The sequence below is a fragment of the Equus asinus genome, chromosome 13 (genome assembly GCF_041296235.1).
Source record: "Equus asinus isolate D_3611 breed Donkey chromosome 13, EquAss-T2T_v2, whole genome shotgun sequence".
Classification (NCBI taxonomy): domain Eukaryota; kingdom Metazoa; phylum Chordata; class Mammalia; order Perissodactyla; family Equidae; genus Equus; species Equus asinus.
The window spans coordinates 60,310,844-60,326,655 of NC_091802.1; the positions used below are offsets into that span (position 1 = coordinate 60,310,844).

General features: G+C 60.0%; 1 protein-coding gene across 14 annotated transcripts in view; it reads left to right on the forward strand.

Annotated features, from left to right (window-relative positions):
- The first annotated feature begins 130 nt into the window (after positions 1 to 130).
- The window catches only part of BAIAP2 (BAR/IMD domain containing adaptor protein 2), a 75,671-nt gene continuing 59,989 nt past the window's right edge, over positions 131 to 15,812 (forward strand). For 8 of the 14 annotated variants that reach the window (XR_011493975.1, XM_044746162.2, XM_044746163.2 and 5 more), the window contains exon 1: positions 132 to 298. Coding sequence is in view for 12 of the 14 variants with exons in the window: in XM_044746162.2 (XP_044602097.1) it covers positions 245 to 298 (54 nt within the window). In the remaining 2 variants the exon portion in view is untranslated. Of the gene's footprint in view, positions 299 to 15,812 lie in introns of all 14 variants that reach the window. The other 6 variants (XR_011493976.1, XM_070483799.1, XM_070483800.1 and 3 more) reach the window with 1 other exon arrangement.

The following is a 15,812-nucleotide window of genomic DNA, read 5'->3' on the forward strand; positions in this document are numbered from 1 at the left end:
TTGCCTAGCAGCGGCGGGCTGGGCGGGGGCGGACGGCCGGGGTGGTGATCCGAGCGCGGCGGGGGCGGGAGCACGGGGGGGCGGGGCCCGTGGGGGGGCGGGGCCTGGGCCGCTATAAATGCGGCGGCCGCCCAGGTTCCGCGCTTTTGGTCCGGTTCCGTTCGCTGCTGGTCTTGCCTTTTTCTCCCGCCGCCGCCGCCGCCTGCGCCCCCGCTCTGGTCCGTGGTGCCGCCGGACCAGCACCATGTCTCTCTCGCGCTCAGAGGAAATGCACCGTCTCACGGAAAATGTCTACAAGGTGAGCCCCCCGCCGCCGCGCGCTGGGGCCCGACCCGGCCGGCCGCGGGACCCTCGGGGGTCTCCTCGGCGAGGCCGGTCACCGGTGGCGGGCGCGGGTGCCCCCGCCCCGACGGCCCCAGGCTGCCCCCGCGCGCCCCTCCGCGCGCCGCTCCGGAGTCCTCGGACCCGAGTGGAGCAGGGGCACGGGCGCGGGGCTGCTGCGTCCGGGGGCTGCCGGGGTCCGAGGCCGCCGCTGCCCGTCGTCCTGCGCCCCGGTCGGCGTGGCGGCTCAGTGGTGGCCCCTCTAGCCGTGGTTACACAAGCCTTGGGCACTTTTTTCTCAACAGGCGTCCCTTTCACAACTCCTTCGCGGGAATTGGTGGACTTGGCCTAGGTAGGAGGTCGCGCGCGGGCAGGTTGGATGGGTGGACAGATAATCCATCGTCTTATGTAACCGCGGAGAGAGAAGACTAATCGTGTAGGAGGCTGGCGCGCCTGCCTCTGCTTCTCATGTGTGTTGAGAGTCGGATTCGCATCGTTCTCTGTAGAATGTCAGTGTCACATCTGAGGACCGCGGGCTCCAGGGAAGCCCCTTGGCAGCCCCCTCCCCGGTCATTTCTGTGCCTTGTTTGCACGTTAACGGGCTTTTCGGTTTCTACTTCATCAGCATCCATTTTCTCAGTTTGGATCCCCCCCCCACCCCCCCCAACGAAACAGAGCCAGGCTCCCGGTGGCTCAAGGCCCGCTGCGGTTCCAGGCGGGCATTTTCTCACGAGGGAGATTCGTGCTCTGGGCGGCCCGCGGCGGGCCTGTTACAAAGCTGTGCTTTATTTCGAAACTGTATCTGAAGGTGAAGTAGGCTGGGAGATTTGGGTAGTTGGTGTTTACATGGCAGTTGCTGGTTCATGGCCGCTAAATGGGATTGCCAGGCGCTGGCAGAGCAACAGTTTCTAATTGTACTAAACAGCTGTGGTTGTGCCTCCCTAGCCAGTGGCCTGTGAAACCCTCTTAACTCACTCAGGCTCTGGAAAGCCAGAGGGAGGCTCCGGGAGTGGCCCCTTTGCTTTCAGCTGGAGTCAGGGGCCGGAGTGTACTCTAAGAGCTTTAATAAAGGTTTTAAAGTTGCGGCTATGTCATCTGGAGGAATCCCGAAGCCAGGTCAGCATTGACTAAGTCAGTTCTGAAGCCATGTTAGAGCTGCCGGTAAACAGCAGTCGGAGACTGAAGAGGAATCAGCGCGTAAAAGGAACAGCCGTTGGGGTTTTCTTGTTTGGTGTCAGATGGAATCTGTGGCATACGTTTGTAGTCGTGTTGCTCTGCACATGCTCTCAGGGGAGGGAGCTTTATTAAATTATTAGTCATTAGTTCCATTAGATTTGCTCAGTACTGCAGGGAGTGGGAGAGAAGTGCCCGTCACAGTGGTTTTTTTTCCCTGTTTTTCCTGCTTCTGCACCAAAACCATTAAACAGGAACTTCCATGGCAAGAATTCCAAGGGGTACAGGGTGTGGCTTTGTTCTGGGGAATCCCGCGGTCCTTCTTAATAAAACTCCCGTAACCTGGGCGGTCAGGCGCGGGGTTCCCCCTCCGCAGCTTCTCCTAGATGGAGTTGCAATCTGGACGTCTGAAGTGAGATCTGTCGGCAGGATGGTGACAGGAGACGCAGGATCTGAGTGTTTGGGGACTTTTAGCCCATTTGGAAGCAGCCTGGAGGGTTGGGGGCACACATTCAACAGGGGAGTCTGTGGTCGCCGGTCCCATCCGTGGCTCATGAGCTCCGGTGGAAGGTATGGCAGTGAGACCTAGCGTCTGCGGGGCTGACACAGCGGGCTTTGGAGTCTGCGGGCTGTGGCCCCTGCACAGGCTCCCGGCCTCTCGGGGCGGCCTGCACTGCACCGTGGCAGGTTGGGTTTGGAGGCGGTGCTCTTCCTGCCGCCCTGCGGGCTGACTGCCGAGCCTTCGAGTGCTGGCGTGGTTACCTTTTTGTCTGGTCACTGGGGAGCCCGAGTTCCACGGCAGAGCCAGCACAGATCCAGCATCTTTGGCACACTGGCCAGGCAGAAACCAGTGCACACCAAGGCACAGTCAGGACACCATGAGAGCCGCCCATGTGTGGACCGCGGCCGGTCCGGCTGGTCCTCCATCTTGCTTGGGGCCGGCACTGCCTCTGTGCCTGGGGGGGCAACTTGTGCAAGAGTGGCCGGGATGTGGCTCTGCTCGGTGTCACCCTGCGCTGCAGCTCAGCCGTTTGCTTTGGCTCCTGTGTCGCCTCAGCTGCAGTTCTGAGTGGTGTTTGTCTTGGCAAAGAAGAGACGGCAGGGACGCTTGTCCTTGGCCTCGTTGATTAAAAATGTGAGAATAAAACGTACAGTTTTGATTTTCTTCCTGGAAGAATCCATAATGCACAGTTTGACTTCTTTTCTCATGGCCCAGTTCCCATGGGAGCCATGTCCTCGGGGAAATTTCATGGAAGATGAAGGGACGAGGAGTAGAATGGCTCCCTGATGTCCCCTGAGAACTCATCCTCTGACCCTAGGCAGACAGATGGGGACGGCAGCTCTCTGGGGGCTTCTGGAGGACCAGCACTGAGCTGGGCCCTTCACGGGCTGGGGCTGCGTGCAGCAGAGCTTGGAGCCCAGGACCCGGCCCTCGGGGCAGCCCTGGGTAATTGCCCCAGGGTGAGGGGCAGAGTGCAGGGGGTAGATAGGCGTCTATGCTCAGGATTAAGGCCAAACCGCAGCCCTTGTGGGAGAGACCGCCAAGTGTCCCCCATGCTGACAAGCGTTCCCTGTGCTGACCGCAGACCTCGTGGGAGGGACCGCTGAGCGTCCCCCATGGTGGGGAGAAGCTTCTTTAGGAACTGATCTCAACTCCAAGTGGTTGCAGGGAGTGACTGTCAAGTTGATGTTCTTCTGGTGGTCCCATATCCCAAGAGAAGCTCTGGCTCCCGGCAACCTGATGACCTTTGAGAGTGGCAGACCCCAGCAGCTTCTCTTGGAATAGTACCATTGCCTGTCCTGGGGGTGCAGGGAGGTGGAAACAGCCGACAGCGTGAGGAGGAGGAAGTCCCTAGGAAAGGCTTGGGCGTGGCTCTTCGTGGTGTCGTGATCCTCGGGCCTTGGTCAGTACAGCGGGCTGGTCACTGGCGGCTGTCTGGTGGTCCTCACCCTGCAGCCTTTGTGGGGAAGCTGACCGGGCCGTGCTGCAGCAGTCCTCCAAGGCATGGCGCAGCAGGTTCCCGCAGCTGGGCATCAGGTTCGCCACCTCTGGTGCTGTGGGTGAGGGCTCGGACAAGGTGGTGGGTGTCGGATGCTGGTAGGAGGGGGCCCGTCTGGACAGGTGAGGGCCCACTGCTGGCCTTCCTGATTGAGGCCTAGCTGCCCGGGCCTTGCCCACTACCCTCTGCCACATCCCACCCCCTCTTCCAGGTGGGTGTCTGGGGGAGCGCTGGTAAGCATGGGGCCTCCAAGCCCTATGCTGCTGACCTCGGCCCCCTTGCACACTCACCCACGGCTGGGCAGTCACACCAAACTGTTGGCCGCTGGCGGAGGCCTGGCGTTTGGAGTGAACAGGACTCAGCAGGCCCCCAGTTGGAGATGGTGAAGTGGAATCTGTGATAGGCACTTCCTTGGCAACAGAAATGTCTGCTAGGGGGAGCAGACCCAGTGCCTGCTCTGCTAAGGAGGTAAGGAGTCACAGCGCTGTGCTCAGCTCTGTGCGTGCATGTGTGTGCATGTGTGTACATGTGTGCGTGTGCATGTGAACATGTGAGCATGAGCGTTGTGCATGTGTGCGATGTGTGTTTGTATGAACATGTGAGCATGTGTGCATGTGTGCGTGAACACAGGTGTGTGTGAGAGTGTAAACATGAATAGTGTGTATGTGTGTGCATGTGCTGTTTGCTTTGGTCTGCTTTAGAGGTACTTTCAGGGGCGCCCCACTGGGGTAGCGTCTTCCAATCAGATGGGGGGGCCTGCTGTCACCCCCTGGACTATGCACTTCCCTTCCCTGAGCATGCCCCTCCATGCCTGCCCTCGCCCACGCCAGCATCTTAGCAGGAGTGCCTCTCCTCTCCTCTCTCTGCAGTAGTCAGGGCGGTGAAGAGCCTTTTCTCTGTCGTGATGATCTCTGAGCTAACTGGCTTTAGCAGCTCCTTGTCCCAAGGTCACGTCCCACAGATCATCAGCCACCGCACAGGACTTTTGCCGTTGGCTCACATGGTGGCACAACCAGTGTTTGCTGGTAAAAGTGATGGGGGAGGCTCGGGGGCACTTCGGCCCAGGGTGTGGCAGTTCTGCAGCATTCCAAGCTGGGTGGGGAGCATCTTACCTGCACTGCTGTCCCGATGGGTCTTGACCCGAGCATCTGTCCCTTGTTCAGAGGGTTGGCTTGGCTGGTGGCACTGACCTGGAGGCTCCAGGTCAGAATGGCAGCTGGTGCTGCTCCGGGGTGTGGGGCACGGCCAGCAGGGAGAGGCACAGGCGGGTGCTGCCCGGGCTGCCTTCTTGTTGACACCCAGTTTTAGACTAAGCTTCCTAAGGGCCAGCCTGGTTCCTTGGGCACAGGCAGTACTGGTTGGGCTGCCCAGGACAGGCAGCCTTTCTGGAGAGGACTGGCCGCTGAATGGGAGGGCCCCATCTTTTCCTCTTCAGCGTGGGGAGGAAGGCCCCAGGAAGTCTGGGGCCCAGCTGGCACTCCCCAAGTTTTCGATCTGGGTCCTGCTCAGGGAAGCCCCACAATGTCACTGTAGGATCAGACGGTGCCAGGCAGGGCTGACCTCGCCACCCATCTCCACTCGGCCTTGCGTGGCTGCCCTGCACAGGCATTCCCTGTGCTGTCACCCTCGAGTGGGCACACGTGGCAGTGGATCTGGTGTGGGGATGCCGTGTGCTGCTGGCCAGGCTGGTTCCTGTCCTTTTTCCTTGGCTCCTGGGTGCACCAAGCTAGGGCCCACCTCGCATTGCCTTCCTGGCCATCCTGCCCAGGCCTCAGGATGGGGAGGTACAGACCTGTGTCCCCAGGACACACTGCACTTGGGCCTCCCTCTTGCAGTGCTGTGCTACCATCTGCTGCCTACGGCCGTAGTAATTACAGACGGGCGTGGACCGAGCTGGCATCTTCCTCCAGTGTCCTCCCGCCTCCCAGCTCTGATTCATGCCTGGCCCTGATTGTGCTGCACAGCCGTGGATGTCCCAAGGGGCCCCAGTCAGAGGGGGCAGGGCAGGTTGGGGGGGTGCGCCGGTGTCCCATACCTGGCAGCCAGCAGCTCCATCTTGGGAGAGGTTGGTATTCAGGCTTTTTGAAGAAAATTTTTCCATCCCCCCAAGTGACGTGCTCCCAAGTAAACCCGGCCTTCCCCTGGGACCCAGGAGTCCTGACTCAGGACCCATGTGGCTGCCTGACTGTGGGGACCTCCCAGGCCCTAGAACTATGGCAGGCCTGTGAGCGTCAGTGTTTGGGAATGAATGAAGCCCATTTCTGGGTTCTGGAGTGCCTGCACTTGCATCGCCATCACTGCCTCTGTTGGGGTCTGCTCTCTTTAGCTGTTTGCCCCAGGAGCAGCCACCCAAGACCCCCGTGGGTTCTGGAGATGGTGGCAGGATTGTGTTCCTAAGCAGATGGAGTCTCTCTTTCTCAGGGCCTGCAGGCAGGCTCGGGTGTTAGCCAGGAAGCAGTTGGTCCTGGGGGCCTTGGTGTTGGTCACCACTGAGGGGACCAGAAAGCTCAAGGGGACAGTCAGGCCTGTGAAGGGAGTGGTGGGCGTGTGAAGGTGGGGCCTGATGCGACACTGAGTCCTGTCTCCAAGAGGTGACCTTGGAAACCTTGGGGGCAGGCAGGGGTCTGTACCTGTGTTGTTGGCATGACTGCGCTCCACCTGCCAATGGGCCCTTGGGGCCTCGGTGAACCCCTTCTCCTGACTTAGACTGCGGGAACCTCTGCCTGTCCCGGAAAACCTGTCTGGTTCTCAGGCTCCTGATGGAGGTCAGAGGAATCTCCTTGCGCCTTTTCCGCCCCTGGCTGTGGCTGTGCAGAGTCTTGCTCCTTCCGTGGCGTGCACCGATGATCAGGATGGTCCCGGGTCGCTGCAGGCTCCCCTGTGGCTCCTGTGCCTGCCTGGGCCACCAGTCCTCATGTCACCGGCTGTGAGGCAAGCATCTCGAGGGTTCTGCCGCATGCCCTCTGGGACAGTGTGTGGGGGGTGCCTGAACAGGTGCCGTTGGACCCCTGCAGGCTGAACTGTGAGACACCAAGGATGTCATGGACCACTGGGAGGAAAGAAGGCTGCTGATCCAAACACTGCCACCTTGTTTGGGATTTCTGTTTTCTACTTACTGGAGTAGTTCTTTCAGAATCATTTGGAGAGATTTTTGAAAAAATCATACATCAAATATATGTGAAATAAATCGGTAGGGTTTTCCCAAACCACTTTGCATTCAGGGTCTGGCTCTTTTGAGCTTCCTTTCAGCTCCTGGCTCTCAGGGTCGGGTGTCCCATCCCGTCCCCCTGCCCCACAGCATCTGCGTTGGTCATGGGCATTCCTCACAGCTCTGGGATTTTTCTCCAAGGCCATGTTCTGTTTTTGTTGCTGGCACTTTATTGTTTCTTGATCAAAGATGGATTTCCAAGAACAGCCAGGACTCCTGTTTTCTTCTTTGCTAAGAGGCTTGTGGATGTAGCATCCAGGCTTGCCCCTGCCCAGCCATGCCAGGGACAGTCTCCAGGTGGGCCTGTGCCAGGTGATAACACACAGGTGGCAACTGCTGCTGATCTCGAGACTCAGAGATGGTGAAATGCACGGGGATTTCATAGGTCTTTGTGCTGTGAAAGTCATTGACATCTTGACGTTGGAGTGAGGGGGTGAGGATGGTTGGTGGGGTGGAGCTAGAATTCCACCCAGCAGGGTGTTTGCATCGCCTGGAGCCATGTGTGGTCAGAGTTGACCTGCTAAGGCGGAGTGGGCTTGCTGGTCCCAGCTGGGCTTCTAAACTAGGGCGGTGTGGTGGAAGCAGAAGTGCGCAAACCTGGGGCCCCTCTGAGCCCACGGTGGGGCCGCTCAAGCCGCCTCTGCACTGGATGGCATGCTGGCAGCAGAGGCCTGTGGTCCACACCTCCATGTGTTTCCTCCTGCCCCTTCCCAGAAAAGGCCCGCCCTTTGCAGTCTAGGGACCCAGAGAGCTCAGGCCCTGGCCGGACCTGCCTGGGGAGTTCAGGGTCTTGCTGGCTACAGCCTGGGAGGTGGCCTGGACACACCTCTCAGCCAGGGGCTGTGGTCAAGCCAGTGGCAGGAGTCCTGATTTCAGAATTCTGGCTGAGGCCCCCACCTGGGGAGGGAGGGGGCTGTGAAGTCGGTGCCTGGGTCTGGATGGTCTCACGCTCTTTCGTACTCAGGCTCTCTGCCGGGGAGGCAGACTGTCCTGGCTGGGCCTTGCAGTCTGCTGGTAGCCGTGAATAATCATGAGTAGCCTTGGGTGGCTGCTGGGCTGGCGCTGTGCTGAGAGTGGTGTGCGCCCCACCTCGTTCATCCCTAAACCTGCTTCACAAGGGGGCTTTGGGTGTCCCAGCTGGCAGGGGCGCATGGTGGAGTGAGCCAGTGTGTCCTGTCCCCCGGCCTGGCTGAGCTGGCGTGGGACCAGGGCTTCCAAACCGCTGCTCTGCGTGTCCTCTCAGGAGCCCCGCGGGCTTCGGGCAAGCCTGAATGTTTTTTGGTTTCTGTGGCGCCGCGTTCGCATTAATGATTAAGTGGGATGAGAGAATACTTGCTGGCACATCGAAAGTCTCGGGTAAGTGGTGGCTGTGACTCTCGGCTTCAGAACAGGAGGCTCTGCGGGGAAGAGGAGGGCAGGGTCAGAGAGGGGAGGCCCAGCTCAGGCCTCTGTTTTGCTGTCTGACTTCTGGGTGCAGAGTGGCCTGTGGTCCTGTCAGTGTGACAGCCTCCTGGGCCAGCACATCCCACCTGACATGAGGGCGCTGGGAAGAGGGGTAGTTCCTGAGCATTCCGAGGATGTGTCCCTGCTTGCTCATCCTTGGTTTCTCTTCCAGTGGGGAGCCCAGCCCTGTGAAACTTAGGTCCGAGCATTCACAGGAACAAGGACAGGTCACTGGCCTTGGAATGTTGTAACCGGTCAAGCAGTACCAGACTTGGTTTTGTTGGCAGTGATGACAAGAGAGGTAATGGTGGGGCCTCCACACGGCAGGTGGGATTGGCCCGACGTCTTAGTCAGCCAGGCTCCTGTGCTGAAGCACCGCCCAGGCGGCCCGGACAGCAGACGCTTCTTCCTCACAGGCTGGAAGTCCCAGATGGAGGCGCTGGCAGGGCTGGTTTGTTCCAGGGCCTCTCTCGGTGGTGTGCTGATGGCCATCACCTCCCTGTGTCTTCACACAGTTGTCCCTCTGTGTGTGTGTCCTAATCTCGTCGTCGTCTTGAAGGACACCAGTCAGATTGGATCTGTGCCCACCCATATGACCTCGTTTTAACTGGATCACCTCTATAAAGACCCTCTCTCCAAATATAGTCACCTTCTGAGGTTTGGGGGTCAGCATTTTGATACATGAATTTTTAGGGGACAAATTCAGCCCCTAACCCCAGTGAGCAGTTGGGCCCCTGCCCCAAGGTGCAGCGTGCTGGTCCCCGGTGTGTGTAGGGGTCGTCCTGGGTGCTGTGTGTCTGAATTGCAGCAATGTTTCCAGGCCGATCGTGTATTTCAGGCCCGCAGTTATGTTCTCTCTGACCTCAATCAAATGGCAATCCTCAGTTTATGACAACATGAAGATTTCCACAGGGACACGCTGTGATTTCATCAGGAAAGCAGTCAGTGGGAGCATGTGCTCCAGCCTGGCGCTGCATACACCCGCCTGGTCCAGGCCAGACGCCCCTGCGATGCTGAGCCGTCAGGGCAAGTGCAGCCGTGGCCTGGACACTGGGAGGAGTCTGCAATGCCTCACGGGGACATGCCCCACTGGAGTTGGGATGGACAGGACGTGCTTCTCAGCCAGGAAGGAAGTGGCTAGGCTGGTGGGGCCCATGTTTGGACCCTGCTGTGTGAGGTTCCTTGGTCTGATAGGGTTTGTCTGGTTCCTGCAGGGGGTGGCTCTCGCAGTGGGACAGACCCCACCTGGTGCTCACCAGCCCTGCTCCCTCAGCATGAGCCGATTTGGGGCTCCCCTGTCCCCGGGACTTTGTTCAGGAGGGGTCAGGGTTGGGGCACTTGAGGATTGCAGGCCCTGAGAGAGCTGGGAGTGGGGATGTGGGTGTCTAAGACCCAAGGAATCTGTGATGGTCTGTGACCCCTGCAAAGGGAGTGGGGGACTCGGGGGGTCCTGGGAGCTTAGGCTGCTCCTTCCTCGTCTGTGTGTGGGCTTGTGCCCATCCCCTGCGGGGAGTGCGGAAAGCCAGGTCTGGGAGAGTGGGCCGGAATTTTGTCTTTTATCCTAGTGTTGCTCAGGCTGTGGCTCAGGCCATCCCTTCTCCCAGGGCCGGCCAGGGTCGATGGGAAGGGGCACCCGACCCTTGGCCCCTCCTGATGGGAGACCACCATACTTCCTGGTGTCACTCTGTGCACTGTGCCAAAGACACGAGCTGTCACTTTTTTATAACATTGGCGGCTTCTGAACCACCGCTTTTGAGCAGGGCGGCTTCTCAGCCTCACACCCCTGGGCCACCCTTGCTGGGGGGCTGGAGTCCCCTGCAGCATGAGGCCCACCTGCAGCCACCCTCCAGGGCTCTCCTCTACTTCCTGAAGGGGCCGGGCTGTGCCCCTGCCTGCCCACCCCTTGCTCGGGGGCAGGGCTCGAGCCCTGTCTGTTCTGGAACAGTCTGTGCCTCAGTTGCCTAATGCTTGGTTCTGTTACAGAGTGCATTTTCACGCACCCTCCTCGGGTTGGCCTCCCCATGCACTCTTGTGGCCCAGGCCCTTGTCCCCACTGGAGGCTGTCGGGCTGAGGCTGTGAGTGCCCATGGGAGGGTCTTGTGGCCCAAAGGGTGATCGTGGTCTGTGGGGGGAGTCTCGTGAAGGGTGTGGGAGGGGACCCTGGTGCTGCTGAAATATAATTGATGTGTGTGGAGCACCTCTCCGTTTGTCCCTGTTCCTTTGGGGACCTTTTCTTTAGCCCCTGCCAGCCTTCACTCTCCCACCCTTACCTCCCAGGCCACTTCAGCCTGGAAGCTTCCAGTATGTCCACGCATTTTCTAAATGAGTGCAAACACTTACCTGCTCTAGCTCTAACCAAGATCCAGCTCAAGATCTGCCTCTTCCAGGAAGCCCTCCCAGCACTCACTGAACTCCTGGAGTTGGTTTTATTCTTTCCGGAAGGGTCCTCAGGATAGATGTCTCAGTTTTTAGAGGGGAGACAGAGCCTTCCACCCACCTCATTCCCAGGCCCAAGTCACACAGGGCTGCCCTGAGAAGCCAGGCTTCCTGGCTCAGGTTAGGTTGTCCCTCCCCGCTGCCCCACACCTGTCCCTCTTGCGTTGTGGGCGGGGCCCTCGGGTCAGGGCCCCAGCCTGTGGGTGCTCCTTATGGGGGGAGCTGCAGCAGGCAGGGCCCCCCTTGGAGGATGGCTGCTTCCTTCCCCTGGCAGTGCCTGGACAGTGGCACCAGTGGACTTGGGCTGTCAGCCCTAAAGTTGGTGACAGGGTGGGGACATGAGGGCTGGTGGTCGGGGGCATGACCTCAGGCCTTGGGCCATTGGAGGCTGGAGATGGTGTGCCCTGGGTGAGCAGATGGGGCTTTGGCCCTCCTGGAGGGCGCATGGAGCGGACTCTGTTCTGACGTGGCTGGAACGTGGCTCCTGAGGGAGCCCAGGGCAGGTGGAGTTGCTGTGTCCTGTCCTGCAGCCTTGACAGCCCATCGGGATGGCACTGAGGCCTGTGTGGAGAGCAGGATCAGCTCAGCTGTGCGGCCAGCCTGCGGTTGAAGCCAGAACTGGCTCCCCCAGGAACCAACAGTCCGGCCCTTAACCTCCCCGAGCCTGTCTTTGTGCATTTGTAAAATGGGGCAGCGGCACTCATGGGCCCGTGGGGTGAGAATTCAGGGTGATGTGGTGTAAAGGCCGCCTCTGCCCTGGCGGCCAGGTGGAGTCTGACGTCTCGCCCTGTTTGTTCTTCCGGGTGTCGAGTGTGTAGGGAAAATGCAGCCTGCTCGGCCACACGCACACATCCCGACACGGGTAGGCGCACGCACGCAGGCCTCCCCCCGCCCCCCAACGTGGGCACACGCATGCACGTGCCTGTCCTCCCCACCCCACGCGGGCGTACGCATGCGCGTGCACGTCCCATCCCCCCCCCCCCCCCCCCCCCCCCGCCACCTTGGGCATACGCATGCGCCTGCACGTCCCCCACGCGGGTATACGCACGTACGTGTCCCTACCCGGGCATACGCATGCGCACACGTCACCGTGTCCACACAGGATGCCGGCGGACACGCCCCGTGTCCTTCCCGGGCTGCGTGTGAGGGACCCGGGGAAGCAGGGGGATCGTCGCTTCCGTGGTTCCCGGAGGGACTTGGCTGTTGGTGGCGGTCCTCCAGCACAGGGCTACAGGGGGCCGGCCGGCCGGCGCTAGGAAGCGGAGCTGAGGGGCCGGAGCGGAGTCCCTTGTCAGGGCTCCTTTCTAGAAACGCGCTGGCCGTTCTCCTCCTCCCCCAAGTTGGACACGGGGTGCCTTGCTGCCCTTTGTCCTTGCTGGACGGGCAGACCCTTGAGGAGAGTAAGTCAAAGTGGCTGTCGCCGGCCAGGCAGCCAGGCCTCCCGGGCTCACGGCCCTGTGCCCCTGGACTCGGCCGCTCCCGGTCACACCTGGAAACGCTCCGCTGGGGTCCCAGGGCTGGCTGGGGCGGCCGGGCACCCCTGCCGTGGAGATTGGGTTAAGGCCTGGATTCCTGTGACTCCAAGGGGGGCAGGGACGTTCAGCTTTGTGACAGCCCAGCAAGAGGGTGACCATGAACCTTGCCGAGCTTGTGTCTCTGGCAGAGAACCCTCGTCACCCCGACCCTTCTGCATTGGGTACTCTGTGGGATGTCCAGGAGTCCTTTGCAGGCACCCTGAAGGTGTTCCCTAGTAAACGTGGAAGGAACTAACAAGGGAAAGCACGTCCGGGTGGTGGATATGGAAAAGCTACCAGAGGACTAAACTCAGTCGCCGTGAGCCACAGTGGGATGGGATCGAGTGGCGGCATTTCATCTGCACAGCGCGGGTGTTGGAGTTTGAAGAAGCAGCTGGTCGTTACTCATGCTGCAGGTTTTCTGCCCTGGCTGGGGGAGCCTGGCCCCTGGAGTGTGTGGTCCTCGGGTGCCCGTTTCATGACAGCATCATGTGCCTGGGTGTCCACAACACAAAGACGACCCAGGGAGAGGCCGCCCCTGCTCAGTGCTGGGTCACGGGGAGGCTCCCTCCTGGCCTCAGATTTTGAACCCTCTTTGGTGTCGATAATGAAAAGATACTCCCCTCCCATTTTAAAGGAAACAGGCCCGCGGGCGTTGCTCGGGAGGACGTTCAGGAGTTTGCAGGAGTCCCACAGAAAGATAGTTGTTTTGTCATTTCCGAAAAAGTACCGTGTGGTGCATGAGGGAGCCCGTGGAGCACTGTCTGAGCGATAACTGGGTGGAAGCTTGCAGTGCCCCTGCCTCCCAGGGACCCCCGCCGTTGCCTGTGTGCAGAGAGGCTGCACAGGGCCCTGTTAGGGGAGCTGGCTGGTGGTGGGGGGTGGGCGTGGAGAGTGCTCACCCCGTGGCGGGCTGTGTCCGGGGGGACAGTGGCAGGAAGCCCACTCGAGGCCTCCAGGGGTGGGTTTGGGCCCATCTCGGGCCTAGGGAAGGCACAGGCCACTGGGTCCAAATGACTCTGCGTAAGCCTTAGAATGGCCTGAACAAGGGTTCTAAGAGGTCCCTGCCAGAGAGGCCCCCCACTTCCAGAGAAGACTTCCCTACTGGAGGGCTTGGGTCCTTCTTAGGTCACCAGGGTCCCTCCTGAAAAAGTTGTTGTGGACCTGGATGGTCTCTGGCGGCTGAGATTTTAAGAGATCCAGTGACCCAGAGGTGGGTGGGTGACTGTTAACCGGGAGTACCCACCACAGGCTTCCACAGCAGGCCCACCCTGTGTGTGGAGCTGGCAGGAAGAACTGGCCCTTCCACAGGGAAGGAGGGCCTCCCTGTGCACATATGCTCCATGACGTTTCTGCCTCTGCCACTGCCTCCAGGAGGGACGGCGGCATCTGTGTGACCAGGCCCAGTGTCCTGACCGCCAGCCCCTTCTCAGCGGAGCAGAGGCTGTGCCCTGCCCAGGTGGCCTGGCTGGCACCCCAGCACTGGTCCTGCCCTGCCCACTCACTCCCGCATTCCTTGTACGTGAGCTCAGCTGCTGCACTAAGGAAGCGAAACCTGGCGGCTGTCCCCATGTGTCATTGGGTGAGCGTGGGCGGGCCACCACGGTTACCCCCTCTGTTGGCCTAGGCGGATGCTGGCCTGTTTCCTGCTGTCGCTCAGGATGTTAATGGGGTTCAAAGGATGAGCTCGGGTGGAGGCTTTTCTTCCTCCCTGGAGCGGTGGGGAGGTGTGTGTGTGTGTGTGTATGTTGCTACTGGGTCCTGCTCTTGCATGCCCACCCACTTGGACAGTGTCTCGGACCTGTGTTTGTCACTACAGTGAGAAACACGTTTAATGCTGAAACACTGTGCAGAAGCACACGAGCATACACTCATGTGCCTACATGGACCTGCATGCACACAGGAACATACTCACGTGCGTACACCCACGCACACAAGCATACACTCAGATGCATACACACACGAGCAAACACACACACACACACGCACACCTGGAACACCAGAATCGGATGGAATCCACCCTTCCAAGGTGTATACCTGTCTCTCTTCTGTTTGATTTGAACAAACCGCATGACCCATGCAGCGTTTCTCTGGCCTGAGGTCTGCGCGGGAACGTGAGCCATGGCTGCGGGCTCAGCAGGCCTCTTCGTTTCCCCGTCTGCTGCTCAGCCCAGACCTGGTCTCCCACTCGAATCCTCCTCTCCCTGCTCCCTGTTCCGTGACATCCCTGCCCCGCTCCCATGCGCTCCCTAGATGTGACATGTCCACACTCCGGGTTCCCCACCACAGTGTCTGGCCCCCAGACCAACAACCCATGTCCTACCTGCCTCCCCCCGGCTCATGCCCCATCGGCCCCACGTTGCAGTACCTCATGTTCAGGACAGGTGGGCCTGACCCCTCTCCACCCTCGCCTCACTTCTTAGATCACTGAGCAGCTCCAGCAGGTCTCCCTGTGCCTGCCAGGCCCTTGGCTACAGTGTGGTCTCCCCGAGCCATCAGAGGGAACCTTTTGAAATGTAGTCAACTGGCCTGGTTCTGCTCAGACCTCCTGCAGCTTCCCGTCCTGTCCGGGGCTGGGGGGTGTGAAGTAGGGCCTTCCCTGCCGTGGGCTGCAAGGTGAGGCAGTAGGCTCTCATCTGTTACTGCACCCCTTCTCCCTGTAGGCTGTCATACTGTCCCTGATGCACTGGCGGGCCCTGGCCTCAGGACCTCTGCCTGTTCTGGCCTGCCTGTGGCTCTCCTCACTTGGCCACATGCTTCACTCTCCTACTTTCCGAACTTGGCTAAGAACTCCTTTCCCTGCCTCTACCCCAGCCCATGTCCTGCTGTCTTGTTCTCCAAACGCACAGGATACTCCCTGGTGTATTGTGTGGGTGTGCCTTTCCTCTTGGGACGTCAGCCCTGTGGGGACAGGACTTGCTCAGGTGGAATCACTGCTATGTCCCCTTGTGGCCTCAGTTCTGCTGTAGCACATGGCAGGTGCCCTCATCTTTGCTGCATCTGGGAAGGAAGGTGCATCTGCCCTGTGGGCTCGCCCTCTCAGCTTCCCCACATGGAGTCAAGCCCAGTGCGCATCCCCTCGACAAGCTGCCCACCCAGCCTCAGAGGAGTAGGGGGTAGCTCAGGTACAGGGCCTCGTCCCCTGTAAACACGGGTCTCAGTTTCTCTCGGCCGATGCTCCTGGCTGCACCCTCAGGGTGAGTGGATGGAGCAGGTGCCAAGTGGCAGGATTTCTGGAGCCAGCTGTCACAGCCCTTCTGCGAACCCACCGTGTTGGTCATGCTGGCGGAGGGCAAGGAGCAGGGAATGGGGGGGCGTCACCTGAGGCCAGGCTGGGGCTGGGAGGGTGAGGGCCGTGTGGCCTCTGTTCAGGCAGAAGCATCTGGGGCCTCCGTGGTGTGTGGCAGGACCAGGCTGTTTCCCCTCCCAGGTGTGTTTGTCTCTTATCCTCAGGAAAGATCAGATGCGTATCATACTAGTGGACCCGAAGACATAGGCTGGGGCCACGGCAGAGTTTTCTTTGGAAGTTCCTTCCGGTGTTCTTACTGGCTGGGGTTAGCTGTCGGCAGTCAGTGTGTATTACCCGGTAGAACTCACATTTGGCGGCTGTTTGTGCGTGCCTGTTTTTATGCCTTGTAATTAAAACATTCATTTGGCCTTCGCACTGAAAATCTAATTTCTTCAGTCTAAGAACTGCTGATATTGGCACCGAGACTT